Genomic DNA, 17,837 nt, shown 5'->3' with positions numbered 1-17,837 from the left:
TAAATTAAAGATTTCTTTGGTCCACTGCATTCTTATGATGTTAATCCTACCTGGTAGAAAGAGATTTCAGGGTCTCAGCTGATGATACCTGTTAGTGATTGCTAGTTCTGAGCTTTATTTGGCTTACTTATGACTGGACTTTAATAATCAGTTACATTAACTTTCTTTTGAAATAATTAAAATAATCTAAGTTATCTAGGTATTTTTCAACAGGTGTGTTAATGTTGTGGTTCAGGCTTAACATAACAGAGCTAGAAAACTAATTCAAAGCACCTGAAGCAAAACCACATGCTATTTTTATTCCAGAAGGGTCTTTACACATATTTTGTCTGTCCCCTTCAATTGCATTCTAATTTTTTTTTCTTCTTTTATGAGGGATTTGTTATTGAGTCTTACTGATGCTAAATAGTTTTATACAATGGAATCAATGACCTTCATTTTCAGCATCCTATTTATGGAGCAAGGGGCAGTTGATAAGGAGTATTTTGGTATGAGTCTGGATATGTGATAGTGGAGGGAAAAGATCAGTATTGAGCTGGACTGACCTGCATGATTCAAGAAAATGCCTAAGCCTGCATCAGGCATATGAGAAGTCCTAAGAAAATCAATAAGGCTACTTAAGGGCTCAATGCTCAATGCACTTCATTTACATGTTTTTTTGAACTGAGGCAAATACCAGTCATGTCAGTAAACAAGTGAAGATCTTTAACGCTTGCTATATATTCTTTCTTGTGTTTTTCTTTCCTCCCCATGTCTGTGCTCCTTTTTTATTTGATACTTTATATGACTGCTATCTTAGTTCCATTATTAAAATGGTTATGGCAGGCTAGTTTGAATTTCTGACTAAGGTTCAGACTTGCGTTGGCACAGGGGAAATACTGTCCCCAGAAGGTTGAAGTGACATTGTAAAACATCTGGTCAATTCTTTCCCTCTTTTGGATGCAGTTTTGCCTTTGAGCACTGAAAGTTGCATCTGAAATACAACAGTGTAAATTTCATTTTATCACCTAAAATATGTTTAATTAGAAATCATTCACAGATTTAAATCTTAGATGACTTGTGGTTTTGTACAGTGGGTGGTTCTTTTGAAACTTATGTGTCTATGGTATGTTACAACACAAATATTGTGTTGCTCGTCACTTGAGGAAAGTTGAAATAGTAGGATTTTATTGTTGGTACGTTGATGATGGTATGAGAGGGAGGGAATCATCTTTTTCTTACATAACAATCCATAGGGCATTCCAAAGAGAAGAGGTATTCCTGGAGTTATTCTAGTTATTTATTCTATAGGCCCAGAGAATTGAGTCTAATCTTCAACTGGTAAAAACCAATATTGTTCCACTGACGTAACTGCTGACTGAAATTCTTATTTTTTTATATTGTACCAACGAAGAATCTGGCACATAAAATCTTCCAAGCTTGATGGATGCGTTGTGCATGTCTGCATGCTATATTTGGCTTGTAGACATCGCAATGAGTGGGCACAAAAGCAATTCTGTGGGAATAGCAATAACAAAGTGATCTCCAAGTTGATTATGAAAAATATAAAAAGGCCTAAGTGGTGAGGAGTTAAAGTATGTGTTGGTATATAGTTAGCATACTTCAATTGCTTCTGTGGACCGATAAGAAAAATTGAAAGGAGACTAAGTGCAAAGAAGAGACTAAGACATAGAAGGGAAAAGCTGAAAAGCAACTTCTAATTTTAGGCATTAGCTGAAGTGCTTAAGGCTGGAGTTCAGTGAACACTTGAAGTTGGCAGGGCAGTTTCTTCCCACTCTTGTACCACAGCCACCTCCTGCAGCTGCATGTTAAATAGGATCAGACCACTCATTTGGCTGATGGGGCCTGTCTTCTGAGTCCAGTCACAGACGGTATTCACAGAATTTAGGCCACTGGTTAGGAGATCTGTCACACTGTGTTTGCAGTAGGTGCAGGACAGCTTAACCACGTTACTTAGCATATTATCTGCATGTCTTGCATTTGTCATGTAAAATGCTGTGGCCCTTTCTTGTGTCAGGGTGCCCCGGTGATCAGTGTGACCGAGGAGTTACCGACTGACTGCTGTGATGAAGAGCAGAAGCTCAGGACCAGTATGTGCCTCCTTGCCTTGAGGCAGCACCACTAGAAGGAATGCTGCTTTGCTGCACCCTGTAGCCATGGCTCTATTTCATTATATGCTCCAACACAACAGTCTAGTAGTCCCATTTGCATGCACACGATCAATCCTGTTAAACCACTCCCCTTTTATCCCACTAGGTTGCAATTCACATGTCCAGGGACAGGGAATTTAGGAAATCTGCTTTAGACCATCTAGTTGGACCTCCTACACAACAGTGTTTTACCTTTTTACCCTCATATCTTGTGACTGGTTACTATTATCTTCCAGAATAATATCCAGCCAGATTGTGAATATAAAGACAATCAAGAGATGAAGAATATTTTTTCAAAACAGAAACTGGTGCTATGTGTCTCTAAAAATCCAGCACAATTTGATTTCTTAAAATAATAAGTGTTAATATGCTTATTGCAGTGTTTTATCATTGAGTGCACGGAATCATGTTGAAAATACGTTTTCATCAGGGAGGCACTGGGAGCAGCTTTTCAGTTTAAACATCCCACTAGTCTCCTCTATCAAATACTCAGGAATGTTCAGATAAAGCTCTGTACCTGTAGCCCAATGCTGCATGTCTGCAGAAAAATGTATTTAATACCATAAATCTGAACATATCTGCATTCACTGCAGAACTAATTCAAAGCATAGTCTAAAACCAAGCTCAGCATCCCAAAATTTTTGTCTCTGGAGATCGAAGTCTTCATGAATGAAATTCAAAAAACAGACAAGCAAATGTCAGCAAAGAGCTTTTGTAGTGTGCATTTACTCAGGCGTGTGCACGTGTACAAACACACACATACACGTGCCTCACCAGTTGAGATTGTCAGTGTTAGAGGACTGTTATAGAGCTTGTGATATTCTCAGTTAGATGCTAATAATCTAGCTGCTTTTGAGTACTTAGTCTGAGTTCACAGCCCCTTTTAAATTCAGTCTTATCTGCTCTGCATTTCACTTTTAACCAATGTGTTTTTTCATTAATTTACTTTAATGGGTCAAACATATTTAAAATTGAAATCAACAGCATAAGTATGTGATAGCTAGCAGATTTTGTAACATATCATACTGGAAGAATTAGGTGTAATTAATTACAGAGTAAATATTACATACAACACCCAGTTTAATTTTTCTTTACTGGATATACCATGTAATTATCTAAATATACTGTATACCTTTATGCTCTGGAGTCTGATCTCAAGTAGAATTGTAGGGCTTGATCTTCCAAATCCTTACCACTGACTGTAAAGGGAATATCCAAATATGTCAATAAGTTGTGCCATACTTTCTCTTTTTTTAGGACACCACTTCTCTGAACCCAGAAAAGAGACTTTGTTCTGCATGTTTTTTTGAAATAGTAATTATACCCTGTCTAGAAGGATGTTTCTTAATCCTTTTCAGAAACGACAGCTGGAGCTGTGGTTCTGTTGGGGAGCTAAAGAGAAGATGGTCTTGGCCAGCATGACAGCTAATGAGTAGATCTGAGGGAGAAGAGTGGTAGGAGTGATATGATGTAGAAGAAAGTGGAGGTCTTTAAGGTAATGTGATGAAAGACTCAATTGAAAGCACTGCTCTGAGGAAGATGGTAGGTTTTGAATGGATATTAAGACTCTGGGTTTATAACAAAGCTGGAGCTGGAACTCTGTGAGGAGCTGTGGTCCTTCAGGGCAGGGCTTGATGATTCCAAGGCTTCTGCATTAAGAAAGAGAGAGGGGTCACAAGGGTCACATCTTTAACTAGGACCCTGGTGTAGGGGCAGGACTCACGCACCTTTCCCTCTTTTTTTAATTTTTTAAATCTTTTTTTCTTTTTTCTCCTTTTTCCTTGTTTTTCTTTTTCCCTTTCTTCCCCCCCCTTTCCTCCTTCCCCCCCCTTTCCTCCTTCCCCCCCCTTTCCTCCTTCCCCCCCCTTTCCTCCTTCCCCCCCCTTTCCTCCTTCCCCCCCCTTTCCTCCTTCCCCCCCCTTTCCTCCTTCCCCCCCCTTTCCTCCTTCCCCCCCCTTTCCTCCTTCCCCCCCCTTTCCTCCTTCCCCCCCCTTTCCTCCTTTCCCCCCCTTTCCTCCTTCCCCCCCCTTTCCTCCTTCCCCCCTCTTCCTCCTCTTCTTTCCTTTTCTCTCCCTTGTCCGATATACAGCAGCCTTGTGACAAAGATAGCCTTTGCTCATTTTTCATTTCTTTATTGTCTCATACGAATCATTGCAGTGTTTTCTTATCACTTTAATGGTGAGTAAATTCAGATGTTGTAGAGACACTCAGGTGCATATGACCTGGATTTTCTTTAGTGTATGACTCAGGATTGAGATAAACTGGAGTGAATAATATTCTACAGCTTTTAATATGGTGTTAAGTTTGAACTATCAAAAGAACTTTCCTTTTATATTTGTGTAATCATTAGAGCTAAACTTTTCAACAGACAGAGCTTTTGCCAATAACCCCAAGTTTATTCAAGGGACAGACATGCAAACTCTGCCTATTTTCACTGCCCTAGCCCTCTTTCTACTTTAATTAAGGCAGATGCTAAATTAAGAGTATTCAGAGGAGAAAATTGGTGTGAGGTCAGAAACAAACCTTCTCACTTTCTGACCAAAGAACTGTCAAAAATGAAGAAGAATCCTTAGCCTGGGAGAGAATTCACTTGAAAATACTAAATGCAAGTCATGTAGCTGAGCTCAGAAAAGTCTTACTATTGAGGTCACGGGCTATTCTTTGGTAGGCATTAAATACCGTTACACTGCTTACCACATTTCTGTTAGCTTAGAGGAGCTTGAATCTCAGCTCTGACCCTTGTCTCTCCCTGTAACTTCACAGCAATCATAGAATATTACTTTCAGGTTTCTCAGTCTGTGTGAGGTAGTTTTGAGAATTTTCAGCTATGTAACTGAAGAGGCTAGCCTATGTTGGCATTAATCAGATGAAATACTTAGAGCACCAGGAAATCAGAGAAGGGAAGGACATCTCATCCAACAGGTGTAAGGTTATCTGCTAATGATTTTGAGCATAGGAAAAGTCTGTTTTAATCACCATGTTACATTTGTTCTGTTTTGCTTTGTTAATTTATTCTGAAAAAATGGCTTATTATGTCACCATGTCTGATCTTCCTCAAGGTCTGTGAATGACCTTCTGTCCTGGAAGTTTTTGTTATACAATATTTTAAAAACCTCTTTGTGGGTCATACTGGAACAAAAATGAGAGCTAAATTTAGCTTTTATTGATAGAATTGGGGCTTGCAAACTCAAACTTTTGCACAGAAGGTTTAACAAAACTCTTCTTGACTAAGCACTGGAACTTTGCTGTTGTGCCAGAGGAAAAGGGAAGATTATGAAGGCAAAATCACTTTGTTTAGAAACTTGGTGGTTGATTGTTTTTTTTAACTTCTGAGCTTGGTTGAGTTTTTGAGTGTGTAGGGGAATATATTTGGGAGGTTTGGCAGAATCAGTTCATTATTAAAGGAGGTCTAAACTCTGAAAACAACATTTTAAATAGTGCCCTAGCCAGATGAAATGTCTTTGTTTGCTAAAGAACATAAAGTACTTACTATTTGGTTAAACAAAAGACTAGGAAATATATTAACAGATAATATCTGTTCTGAATAACAGTTTCGCTAACTGGAATGCATTTGGCTTCCATTACATAATCAAACCCAAATTATAAAATGGCAGGAGCTGCGTAGTCACATCCCTTTTTTAGTGCTAGTGCTGTAGCCTGCTGAATGATATGCAGATTGAAAAGTTGGGAGCTGATCTCCTAGTGAAGGGCAAGTTCAGCCCAACAGTCAGGGCAACCTTCCTTACCAAAAGGCACCTCGTCCCTGACAAGGGCCCTTTTAAGAGGGAGGTGCATTTCATTTTGCCCAGCAAATTTGCCTTGCTACTTTCTTTGAATAAGTAAATGGGTTTAACCTGTGGAACGGGAGGAAGAGCCCAACTTTTTTGCCTATTTTGACGGTATCTGTACCCAAACGTATCTATAGAGCAATGACCCACATCCGCAGCTCTTCCTGCATACACTTTAAGGTATAGCTTCCAGAGACTTCTGGAACCTGGGTTTATAATATATAGATATAGCATTTTCCCCTACTTCGGACCTAAATAACATGAAGTCAATGCATCAGAAATAAGCGTGTATGTGTTTGGCTGGACCAGGGCCCTAATCTCAAATAGAACATGTTAAGCTTCTTGGATTTGGAGATATTGGAACTATTCAAAACCTGACTGGACAACGTCCTGAGCAACCTGCTGTCATTTACCCTGCTTTGACAAGGAAGGTTGAGCTACGTGATCCCCAGATCATCTCAGCCCTTCTGTGACTCTGTGACACTGTTACCTTTTTGGCAGCTTTCAACTTGCCAAAGACAGAGATAGGAAGAATGGAAGTTAAGCTAATGCTTTCCAGTGAGACAGCAGTTCAGTACAGCCCATGGGAAACACCACTACAAGCCACTGGAAGTGACCATGACAGATTCAATCCTATCAGTTATTTTGTGGGCTCTTGTATATTCATTTGCATAGGTTCAACCAGAAAACACTGTGTATGTCAGGCAATATTCTAATGTTGAGAAATTTTGGTCACAACTTGTGTTAAGGGAGTGATACGCACATTTAAATTCTAGCTAAATCAGAACCACATTGATAGATTATTTTTTGAATAATCGTTTGATATGAAGAATGTCTTTGGAGAATATTCAAAATAACTCTCTCCTGTATCTACAGTGTGATTGGGTAGGGGATGGAAGAGGCCAGAAAGACATGAATTCATTTCCCATCTTTGCCATTGGATTGTTGGAGGATTGCCTTGGGATGTTCAAACCAGCATGTTCCTATTGCTATGTCTCCTGAATGTGTTTCAGGCTTTGTTTAAGGTTGAACAACTATTTAAGAATAGCACCCAGAGATCTGCCCCGAGGCTGGATAATTATGAGTGGCAGGGTGTGTGGGATAATATGGACAAGTGCCTAGGACAGCGGTCACCTCCAGTGTTTTGGAACTTCACCCCTGAACAAGTGCAGAATCCTGAAAAACTAGTAAAATGTTTGGAGAACGTATGCTGTCACCCTGGCAATTCCAGAGAGACACAAATCACTGCAATGTGCTGGGGCCTGGCCCACGCCTACCGAGCCCTGATCAACACTGTTCAGAACCCTCAAGGGAAAGAGAAGGTCTCCGGATCTGATGACAAAATGATGGGCACTGTGGCTACTCCAACCCCTGCGACAGGCACTGCAGCTACCCAAACCCCAGCAACAGGCACTACAGCTGAACCAGAGGACCAACCCGTGCTGGTATCAGTCACCTCTGTACAGAAGAGGAAATCTTGGAAGCGAAAGTCAGGTCATTTAGAAAGGAATGATGGGAAAGCAAGACCATCACGAGGAGGGGAGGAGGAAGAGGAAGAACTCATAAACGAGACGGAAACCACCCGATCCCTATCCCTGAGTGAGCCGCGAGATATGCGAAAAGATTTCAGCTGTTGTCCAGGTGAGCATGTTATTACCTGGCTGCTCCAACGCTGGGACAATGGGGCCAGTAGCCTGGAATTAGAGGGGAAGGAAGCCAAACAGCTGGGATCCCTTTCCAGGGAAGGGGGTATTGACAAAGTGACTGGAAAAGGGGCACAAGCCCTCAGCCTCTGGAGGCGACTGCTGTCAGGCGTGAAGGAAAGGTATCCCTTCAAGGAAGATGTTATATATCGCCCAGGCAAATGGACCACCATGGAGAGAGGTATCCAGTACCTCAGAGAATTAGGCATGCTGGAGGTGGTTTATAGTGACCTGGATGATGACCAAATGCCCAAAGATCCAGATGAAGTCCAGTGCACGTGACCCATGTGACAGAAGTTGGTACGGGGCGCACCAGCGTCGTATGCCAGTTCGTTGGCAATACTGTCCTGGAAAGAGGAAGAAGCACCAATGGTGGATGATGTGGTTAGCAAACTCCGGGAATACAAAGACAGTGTCTCATACTCCCTTGTCTCGGCTGTGGAGAAACTGTTCCGGAACGTCCAGCAACTTGAAGAGGATATGTTCTACTCTCCACCGGTACGGACCAGTATCTCAGCCATTAGGAGTCAGCGTTCCTCTGCTCAAGAGAGAGGATATAGAAGGTACACACCACGGGGGACCCTGCGGTTTTACCTGCGTGACCACGGAGAGGACATGAGGAAGTGGGATGAAAACCTACGTTGACCCTAGAGGCACGGATACATGAGTTGCAAGGAAAAACAATCACACAAGGGGGGTGTCCCAGGAAAATTGCTGCTCCAGTTTCCAGGAAAAACGTGTCTCTCACAACGGTCCAGTTTCCAGTGAACAGTTCCCCAGACAGAGTAGAAGGGCTGATCTTACTTTGGATTGTAATGAAGAAATTCTTGACTCGTATTTACAAGAAGTGAGTAACAAATACTATGACCAGAACTAGAGGGGCCCTGCCTCCAGCCAGGTGGAGGAAAGGGACAACCGGGTTTACTGGACTGTGTGGATTCAATGGCCTGGCACATCAGACCCACAGGAGTATAAGGCTCTCGTAGACACCAGTGCACAGTGCACCCTGATGCCATCAGGCTATAAAGGGGCAGAACCCATTTGTATTTCTGGAGTGACAGGGGGATCCCAGGAGTTAACTGTATTGGAGGCTGAAGTGAACCTAACTGGGAATGAGTGGCAGAAGCACCCCATTGTGACTGGCCCAGAGGCTCCGTGCATCCTTGGCATAGACTACCTCAGGAGAGGGTATTTCAAGGACCCAAAAGGGTACCGGTGGGCTTTTGGTATAGCTGCCCTGGAGACGGAGGAAATTAAACAGCTGTCCACCTTGCCCGGTCTCTCGGAGGACCCTTCTGTTGTGGGGTTGCTGAGAGTCGAAGAACAACAGGTGCCAATCGCTACCACAACAGTGCACCGGCGGCAATATCGCACCAGCCGAGAGTCCCTGATTCCCATCCGTAAGCTGATTCGTCAACTGGAGAGCCAAGGAGTGATGGCTCACAAGACTCGCTCACCCTTTAACCATCCCATATGGCCAACGGAGAGTGGAGACTAACAGTAGACTATTGTGGCCTGAACTAAGTCACGCTGCCACTGAGTGCTGCCGTGCCGGACATGCTGGAACTTCAATACGAACTGGAGTCAAAGGCAGCCAAGTGGTACGCCACCATTGATATCGCTAATGCCTTCTTCTCCATCCCTTTGGCGGCAGAGTGCAGGCCACAGTTTGCTTTCACTTGGAGGGGCGTCCAGTACACCTGGAACCGACTGTCCCAGGGGTGGAAACACAGCCCTACCATTTGCCATGGACTGGTCCACACCGCACTGGAACAGGGTGAGGCTCTGCAACATCTGCAATACATTGATGACATCATCATGTTGGGCAAACAGCAAAAGTATTTTTTGAGAAAGGGAAGAAAATAATTCAAATCCTTCTGAAAGCCGGCTTTGCCATAAAACAAAGTACAGTCAAGGGACCTGCACAGGAGATCCAGTTTTTAGGAGTAAAATGGCAGGACAGACATCGTCAGATCCTAATAGATGTGATCAACAAAATAACAGCCATGTCCCCACCAGCTAGCAAGAAGGAAATACAAGCTTTTGGAGGATGCATATCCCAAATTACAGTCAGATCGTAAGCCCTCTCTATCAAGTGACCTGGAAGAAGAACGACTTCAAATGGGGCCCTGAGCAACAACAAGCCTTTGAACAAATTAAACGGGAGATAGTTCATGCAGTAGCCCTTGGGCCAGTCCAGGTAGGACAAGATGTAAGGAATGTGCTCTACACCGCAGCTGGGGAGAATGGCCCTACCTGGAGCCTCTGGCAGAAAGCACCAGGGACACTTGAGGTTGACCCTTAGAGTTCTGGAGTTGGGGATACAGAGGATCCGAGGCCCGCTACACTCCAACTGAGAAGGAGATATTGGCAGCATATGAAGGGGTTCGAGCTGCTTCGGAAGGGGTTGGTACTGAAGCACAGCTCCTCCTGGCACCCCGACTGCCGGTGCTGGGCTGGATGTTCCAAGGGAGGGTCCCCTCTACACATCATGCAACCGATGCTACATGGAGTAAGTGGGTCGCACTGATCACACAACGGGCCCAAATAGGAAACCCCAGTTGCCCAGGAATCTTGGAAGTGATCATGAACTGGCCATAAGGCAAAGATTTTGGAATATCCCCAGAGGAGGAGGTGACACGTGCTGAAGAGGCCGCACTGTATAATAAACTGCCAGAAAATGAGAAGCAATATGCCCTGTTCACTGATGGGTCCTGTCGCCTTGTGGGAAAGCATTGGAGGTGGAAAGCTGCTGTATGGAATCCTACACGCCAAGTCGTAGAAACTGCTGAAGGAGAAGGTGAATCGAGCCAGTTTGCAGAGGTGAAAGCCATCCAGCTGGCTTTGGATATCGCTGAACGAGAAAAATGGCCAGTGCTTTATCTCTATACTGACTCATGGATGGTGGCAAATGCCCTGTGGGCGTGATTGCAGCAATAGAAGCAGAACAACTGGCAGCGCAGAGGTAAACCCATCTGGGCCACCGCATTGTGGCAAGATAGTGCTGCCCGGGTAGAGAACCTGGTTATAAAAGTACATCACATAGATGCTCACGTACCCAAGAGTCGGGCCACTGAAGAACATCAAAAAAACCAGCAGGTGGACCAGGCTGCTAAGGTTGAAGTGGCTCAGGTGGATCTGGACTGGCAACATAAGGGTGAACTGTTGATAGCTCAGTGGGCCCATGATGCCTCAGGCCATCGAGGAAGAGATGCAACATATAGATGGGCTTGTGATGTCCATATAGGTGGACTTGACCATGGACGCTATTGCACAGGTTATCCATGAATGTGAAACATGCGCTGCAGTCAAGCAAGCCAAGCGAATAAAGCCTCTTTGGTATGGAGGACGATGGTTGAAATATAAATATGGGGAAGCCTGGCAGATTGATTATATAACACTCCCACAAACCTGCCAAGGCAAGCTCTATGTGCTCACCATGGTGGAAGCAACCACCGGGGAGCTGGAAACATAACCCGTGCCCCGTGCCACCACCCAGAACACTATCCTGGGCCTTGAAAAGCAAGTCTTATGGTGACATGGCACTCCAGAAAGAATTGAGTCAGACAACGGGGCTCATTTCCGAAACACCCTCATAGACACCTGGGCCAAAGAGCATGGCATTGAGTGAGTCTATCACATCCCCTACCACGCACCAGCCTCTGGGAAAATCAAATGATACAACGGACTGCTGAAGACTACGCTGAGGGCAATACATGGTGGGATATTCAAGCATTGGGATACACATTTAGCAAAAGCCACCTGGTTAGTCAACACTAGGGGATCTGTTAACCGAGCTGGCCCTGCCCAATCAAAACTCTTACGTACTGTAGATGGAGATAAAGTCCCTGTCGTGCATATGAGAAATATGCTGGGGAAGACAGTCTGGGTTACTCCTGCCTCTGGCAAGGGAAAACCCATCCGTGGGATTGCTTTTGCTCAAGGATCTGGGTGCACTTGGTGGGTAATGTGAAAGGAGGGGTAAGTTCGGTGTGTACCCCAAGGGGATTTGATTTTGGGTGAAAATAGCCAATGGACTGTATTGTATGATGTTAATTGGTATATGATATTGTATATCATCACTTCTATGGTTGCTATCAATGGTATTGCAGTAAGAATCACCCAGATTAATGAACTCTGATGAAACCAAGCAAAGTGCAACGATGATAGAACCGGACGAGTGCAGCGATAATGGAATCAGAACTGGCTTCAGGATGCAACAATCCAACACCACACACCATCTCTCCTGCCCTGAAAGACTGTTATGACAGATGGAGCCCAAAGTCATGGACTGAATAAACTCAATGGACATTTTAGAGGGATGGCGCATAGACTAAGGGAGTGATATCTGTGTGCATATATATCAAAAGACAAGAAAGGTGGTGGTGATTAATTGGAATGTGTTAGAAAATGTGAGACCTACGCATGACATAGATGGTATAGAATAAGGGGTGGATACTGTCCTGGTTTTGGCTAGGATAGGGTTAAATTTCTTCCTAGTGCTGTGTTTTGGATTTAGTATGAGAAGAATGTTGATAAGACACTGATGTTTTTAGTTGTTGCTAAGTACCCTGCTAGTCAAGGACTTTTCAGCTTCCCATGCTCTGCCAGGTGCACAAGAGACTGGGAGGGAGCATAGCTGGGACAACTGGCCAAGCTGGCCAACCGGGTATTCCATGCCATGTGACGTCATGCTCAGTATATGAATGGGAGGCATGCTCAAGGAAGTAGTGTTTGCTGTTTTGGGCATTGCTCGGTGGGTGGTGAGCAATTGCATTGTGCATCACTCATTTTGTTTATTCTATCATTGTTATTATTATTACCATTTTCCCTTGCTTTTCTGTTCTATTAAACTGTCTTTATCTCAATCCACGAATTTTACTTTTTGTTCCAATTCTCTCCCCCATTCCACTGCGGGGGGGGACGTGCGCGCGCGAGCAAGCAGCTGTGTGGTGTTTGGCTGTCTGCTGGGTTAAACCACAACAAATGTAATTTGCAAGCGTTTTGAATAATATAGACAATAAGATCAAGGAGCTTTCCAAAAAGAACAGGAAATTAAAAGGGCATAATTCTTCTTTTCTAAACCACTGGATCGCAGTTAGAGCCATACACAGGTAAACAAAAGCAGAAAAATTAGGTAGCTTAGAGCTGTCAGAAAGGGAGTATTCATATATAGAGACTACAAGGTAATGAAATGTCAGCTGTAAAAGCTGACCCAAGAGAATGCCAGCGAGTATAAGTCTTACCACATTGCTTAGAGAGAAGTAGAAATTAAATGCAAAGATGAGAGTGGCAAAGCAAGAAGTGATTGTTTCATTCTTCCCATCCTCACCTTAAGGACTGATTCCCACTTACTGTGTTACAAATAAGCTTTTCCATGTTTAAGCTAATTTTGCAGAGCTTCAAAAGCTTAATCGGCTTTGCTGCATTAACAGTAAGTCATTTCCGCATTTTATTGTTTTGGGAAGTGCGGAGCATGACAGTCAGCAACTTCAGAGTGAGTTGCGGGGTGGCACACTGCTGAGAGCCTCTGGGAGCAGATGTTGAACCACAGGCCCAAAACCTGACGTTCTTTACAATTTGGAACTTTTTAATAAAGAAAAGTGCTTTTGTTAAGTGGTTATTTTTTCCTTATCTATTCTCAGGGTTGCTCTTGTGGAAAATATTCCTGAAGGGATCAACTATTCAGACAGTGCACCATCCCATTTGTCTCTTTTCCAAGGCTGGATGAATTTGCTTAATATGGCTGAAAAGTCTGTTGACATAGTATCTTCCCAGTGGGACCTCAATCACAGTCATCCATCAGCATGCCAGGTATGTTCTAGCGTAACAAAAGGGTGGACTTTAATAATCTGTTCTGGTTGTTTCACTATTAATTTTTTAGAACTACAGCCCTTCCCTGTAGCAGACCTATTTGTTTGGGTAATCTAAAAAAACATTTTCTTATGGGGGTTTTCCTGCCAATACAATAGTTTTCTGGGAGTGGTGACATGCTTGGACTAGATAACACATCCAACGTTCATATCACTTCCATCTTAGGAAAGGATGTCATTGTGTAATCTTAAGAAACCTGCAAAATTGTACCTATATTAACACATCCATAATTTGGGAATATCCATAAATCTATACACTTATTTTCTGTTCGGTGCAACTGATGAAGTAAAAAAGCAAGCATGTGGATTAATTCTGCAGCCAAATAGATGGATAGAATTACATTTATAAAGAACAATGTAGTACCAGATGATTTCTCATACCTTTTCAAAATGAATCTTGGGAGGGAGCGGTGTTCAAGACTTCTGCAATTAAGAGCAATAGGAAGAATCATAAATCGTAGTGAATGAGGCAGACATGCATTACAGTGGTGCTGTACCAAAAACCACTTTATTCTTGAGAGCGATCCTCTCAGAAATATGGTAAGGGCAGATTTCTACTTAGTATCACTTGTGAAACTAAGATATCAAAGAATTGATAGGCTGAAAGTATCTCCTCTTTTCCACCAAATGGATTCTTTGCTGAAAGAAGCCATGCAGGTGACATGAAATGGGGTTAAAATGACAGCTGTGTAACTGTAAGGAATCAACTCTATTATACTATGTCATAAACTCTTCACTTTCCTCTCTAGTTCTGTTGATGCTGTGCAGTAAAAAAATGCCTTTTGGTAGATGATAGACAAAGACTGGTATTCTGAGCAACTAAAGATAGTACTGCAAATAGCCTGTGTTTTCAAGTCAGGAATTGGATTCTACTTCTTTTGAAAGAGGCTGTAGCTTAGTTGAATGGCATACATTAACTTTTCTTCAGAATAAATCTGCTGCGTGTCCATTTAAAAGAGTGAAAATCTGAGGAGCAGCCAAATGAAAAATGTAGTGCAAACCCTTCCTTTTAGAATGTTTAATAAATATTGGAATATGGTTTGTGACTAAATTTATTGAGTATCAAAATATTGAGATTTTTCACAATGTAGTTATGTAGCTAAGCTTTATTTAAACTTACTGCCTAAGAAACTTCAAATCCAGGTACTGTCATTCAAGCAGATGAATTCAAAGAGATAGTGCCTTAGATGTTTTTAGGATGTGCAAGAATTGGTATGTGCGTGAATCTTTTTTAAATGTTTTGTCTGAAAAAAATTCAACATGTCATTTGCGTCAAAACCAGCAGAGCCTAACAAATCCCGAATAGAGGACAAAACCAGCAAACTGGAAATTAGGATTTCAGTAGTTAAGCATCAAATCCATTCACTGTTCCACATTCTCTTGCAAAGTAAAAACTGTAAGGTATTGCCGAATGTCACATGTAAGAAGTGGATTTGCTCTTTCATCCTAAATGCACTGTTAAAGCCAGAAAAATGAAACATTTTTCATAACGTTCTATTCTAGTTATCTATTTCTGCCTGTTAGTAGTCTCACAAAAGTGAGTAATTACTTCTGTTTAAAGGCAATTAATATTCCAGTCATTTCCTCGTTTGTACGGCAGTGTGGGCTGAGCAGCTGATAGATCTTTCTGTCAAGCTTGTCTATTCATCCTAAAACACTATACTGTTACTGGCCAGTCTAATTGCTAAAGAAATTGCCAAGAGGCAGCGTTTCGTAGCAAATCGCTGCCCTGGAGAATGTACACAAAGCTTAGTGTGTGAAAGGGAGGGGAGAAAACTTGTATCGTGATGTTTGCTTTCTCCACTTGTAAAATAGAAGTGAAATTTCAGAGGAGCTTCAATAATTGTAATCTAGTAATTTTCTGAAGTATAAGTCGAATGTCCTCAAGTCTTTACAATTTGAGTTCAGGGATATTTGCCCCGAAATAGCAGAAACATCATGAAAGGTAAGGGGGCGAGATGCAAAACTTCCAGGTAGTATGGTGCTTTGTGAGTAAGTTCTAGTTGTTCCTTGAATTATTCTTGTTTTATCAGAAACTAAGGACATAACCATTTTCCATATGGACCGACATCCTGCTCTATAACTAGCAATTTCCATTTTATGAATATTCAAAGCATATTGCAAAGCAAGGTTCTCTACAAGAGCACTTCAACAGACGTGGATATTTGAAGGAGAAAAGCTGAGCAGGCTAGATTGCTTTTTCTTAATTAGTTACACGGTTTAGCTCTGTTCTCTGTATATGTGGTTATGTAGTTGCATACATATATACATACTCACCTATGTCCAATATATGTATTGAAGAAAAATACAGCAGGAAATTCTGCAATTTTATATACACACATACATATATATATGCCCAATATACCTATCATCCATGTGTATACATATTGTCCATGTTGTCCAAATGTATATTGGACATACATATATATGTATGCATGTGCATATATAAAATTGCAGAATTTCCTGCTGTATTTTTCTTCATATTTGTTTGTGGGTATGTTACCTAGTGTCCTTGACAGTTGCCTGTCCATGTGTAGTTGTTATAAATCTAAATAAACAGTCGTGGCTGACTGAGCAAGTCAGCAGGTCCGACTGCCAAAGTCCAGGTCACAACTGCTGCGCTCGGCCATCTGAGTTCATGAGTCTTGTTAAATTGGAGTCTTCAAATGCAAACACACCATGCTACAATGTTGTGCGTGCTTCCACAGCTTAGGCGGTCAAGTAAAGAAATATTTGTTTGGCAAAATACTGAGCAGGCTTTCTACACTTGCTTTTCTCATTCAGAAGAAAACCATGTGTTTTGGCGACGTAGTGATGTCATCTGTGTGCATTTTCAAGATCCACAGGGTAGTTATCATAGAGAGGCTGTGAGATTTTTGCGGAATGTGAACGTGTGACTTCTCCTGTGGCAATCTGATGTTTGGAGATATCAGAGGACAATGGAAACAGAATTTTTGAGGATAGTTTTTAATTCATTTGCAGCGAAGGCAGAGGTGAACATAAGATCACGCTAATTTAATGATTTTCATAATTCATTTCCTCTGGCGCATCTCATGTTTAGAAACTTTAATTTAGAGTGACCTTTTATAGTTGCAGCAAGTCCTTCCTCACAAATTTCATTTTAAGTTTAACAAATAAGAATTAATGCCGTCATGGCTTATTGGTATTGCCACGGTTATGGCACAGAATCGGCTACAATCAGCTATAGAGATTGCAGTGTATTTTCTTTTCTGTAAGCACATCTTTATACAAACATCTCTTCTCTTCAGGTGGTGGCATTTCCCCGATGCAGCTCGTACAGACTGAGGCATAGAAAAGAAATAAAAGCAGAGAGTTTTTAAAGTGAAAGCATTGTTTTAACTCTGATTGAAATTCCAAAAATTGACATTCCCTCCCTTTTCATTAGCTATCTTGCTAGAAGAATTTGAGAGCATTTAAGTTTCTCTGTTCTGCGTTAAATGGCAGAAGTTAAATTTAGGGTTTCTTGTTTTATTTGCTTTATTGGTTTCTGCCAGCATGCTATGATTTTTAGTGATGTTTTATAGATATACCCGAAGGCTTGATCATAGGACAACTTTTAAAAATATTAGTAGAATTATATAGAATAAATCCAGAAGAATATCCTGGAAGTAACCAGTTTTATTTCTGTGGAAAGAAAAAGCTAAGCATTGTCTAAACTGTAGGAATCTAAGTTGCTAAAGAGCACAATAATTCAATTTTGGAGTACTTCAATAAATACAGCATTTTTGTGTTCATATCTCCCCTATTTTATTTTTAATGAGAAACACATAAAGATAAAGACAACAGCAGGCAAGGGAAATCAGCCAGGCTAGAATCAGTCTGCCTAGTGACTGCTAAGAAATTGCTTTGGGGGCAATTTCAGGGCCTTTTGGTAATGATAACTTCCTTTTTTTTTTTAAATTCACTGGGTGGCTGTGGCAGGTACAGTTGGGATTGATGTTTCAGATGTATGGTAGTTTAAAGCTACCGTGAGAATGTCAGTTTGTTCATGTGTTATACACTTTTTACATCCTATTTTATCACTTTCAGTAGGTTTTTTGAAACAGCCCAGTGAAAAGTGTAAGAGAATGTTTTATCAGGATAGGCAGATTTCTAGTGGTATTGCTTTTTAAAATGCAGATATGGTATAAGGCAGCACACTGCAGTTTCATAGCACTTGGCTGCTACTATTTCTCCGTCCTCACAAGCTGAGTATATAGAAATGATTCTGATCGCTGTCACGTAGTCGCGCAGCAGCCTGGTATTGTCTCACAGAGGGAATGTGGTCTGAATGACAGCATGAGGGTTTGTATTCAACAGAAG

The 17,837-nt window shown here is 41.9% G+C and overlaps 1 protein-coding gene across 2 annotated transcripts in view; it reads left to right on the top strand.

Annotated features, from left to right (window-relative positions):
- Positions 1-17,837, top strand: part of PLD5 (phospholipase D family member 5) — a 161,514-nt gene that overhangs the window by 73,692 nt on the left and 69,985 nt on the right. For both annotated transcript variants that reach the window (XM_075146542.1, XM_075146543.1), the window contains exon 3: positions 13,287-13,455. In XM_075146542.1, coding sequence (XP_075002643.1) covers positions 13,287-13,455 — 169 coding nt within the window. The remainder of the gene's footprint in view (positions 1-13,286; positions 13,456-17,837) is intronic.

This window comes from Calonectris borealis, chromosome 3, assembly GCF_964195595.1.
Source record: "Calonectris borealis chromosome 3, bCalBor7.hap1.2, whole genome shotgun sequence".
NCBI lineage: Eukaryota > Metazoa > Chordata > Aves > Procellariiformes > Procellariidae > Calonectris > Calonectris borealis.
This window is presented reverse-complemented; position numbering and strand designations above follow the sequence as displayed.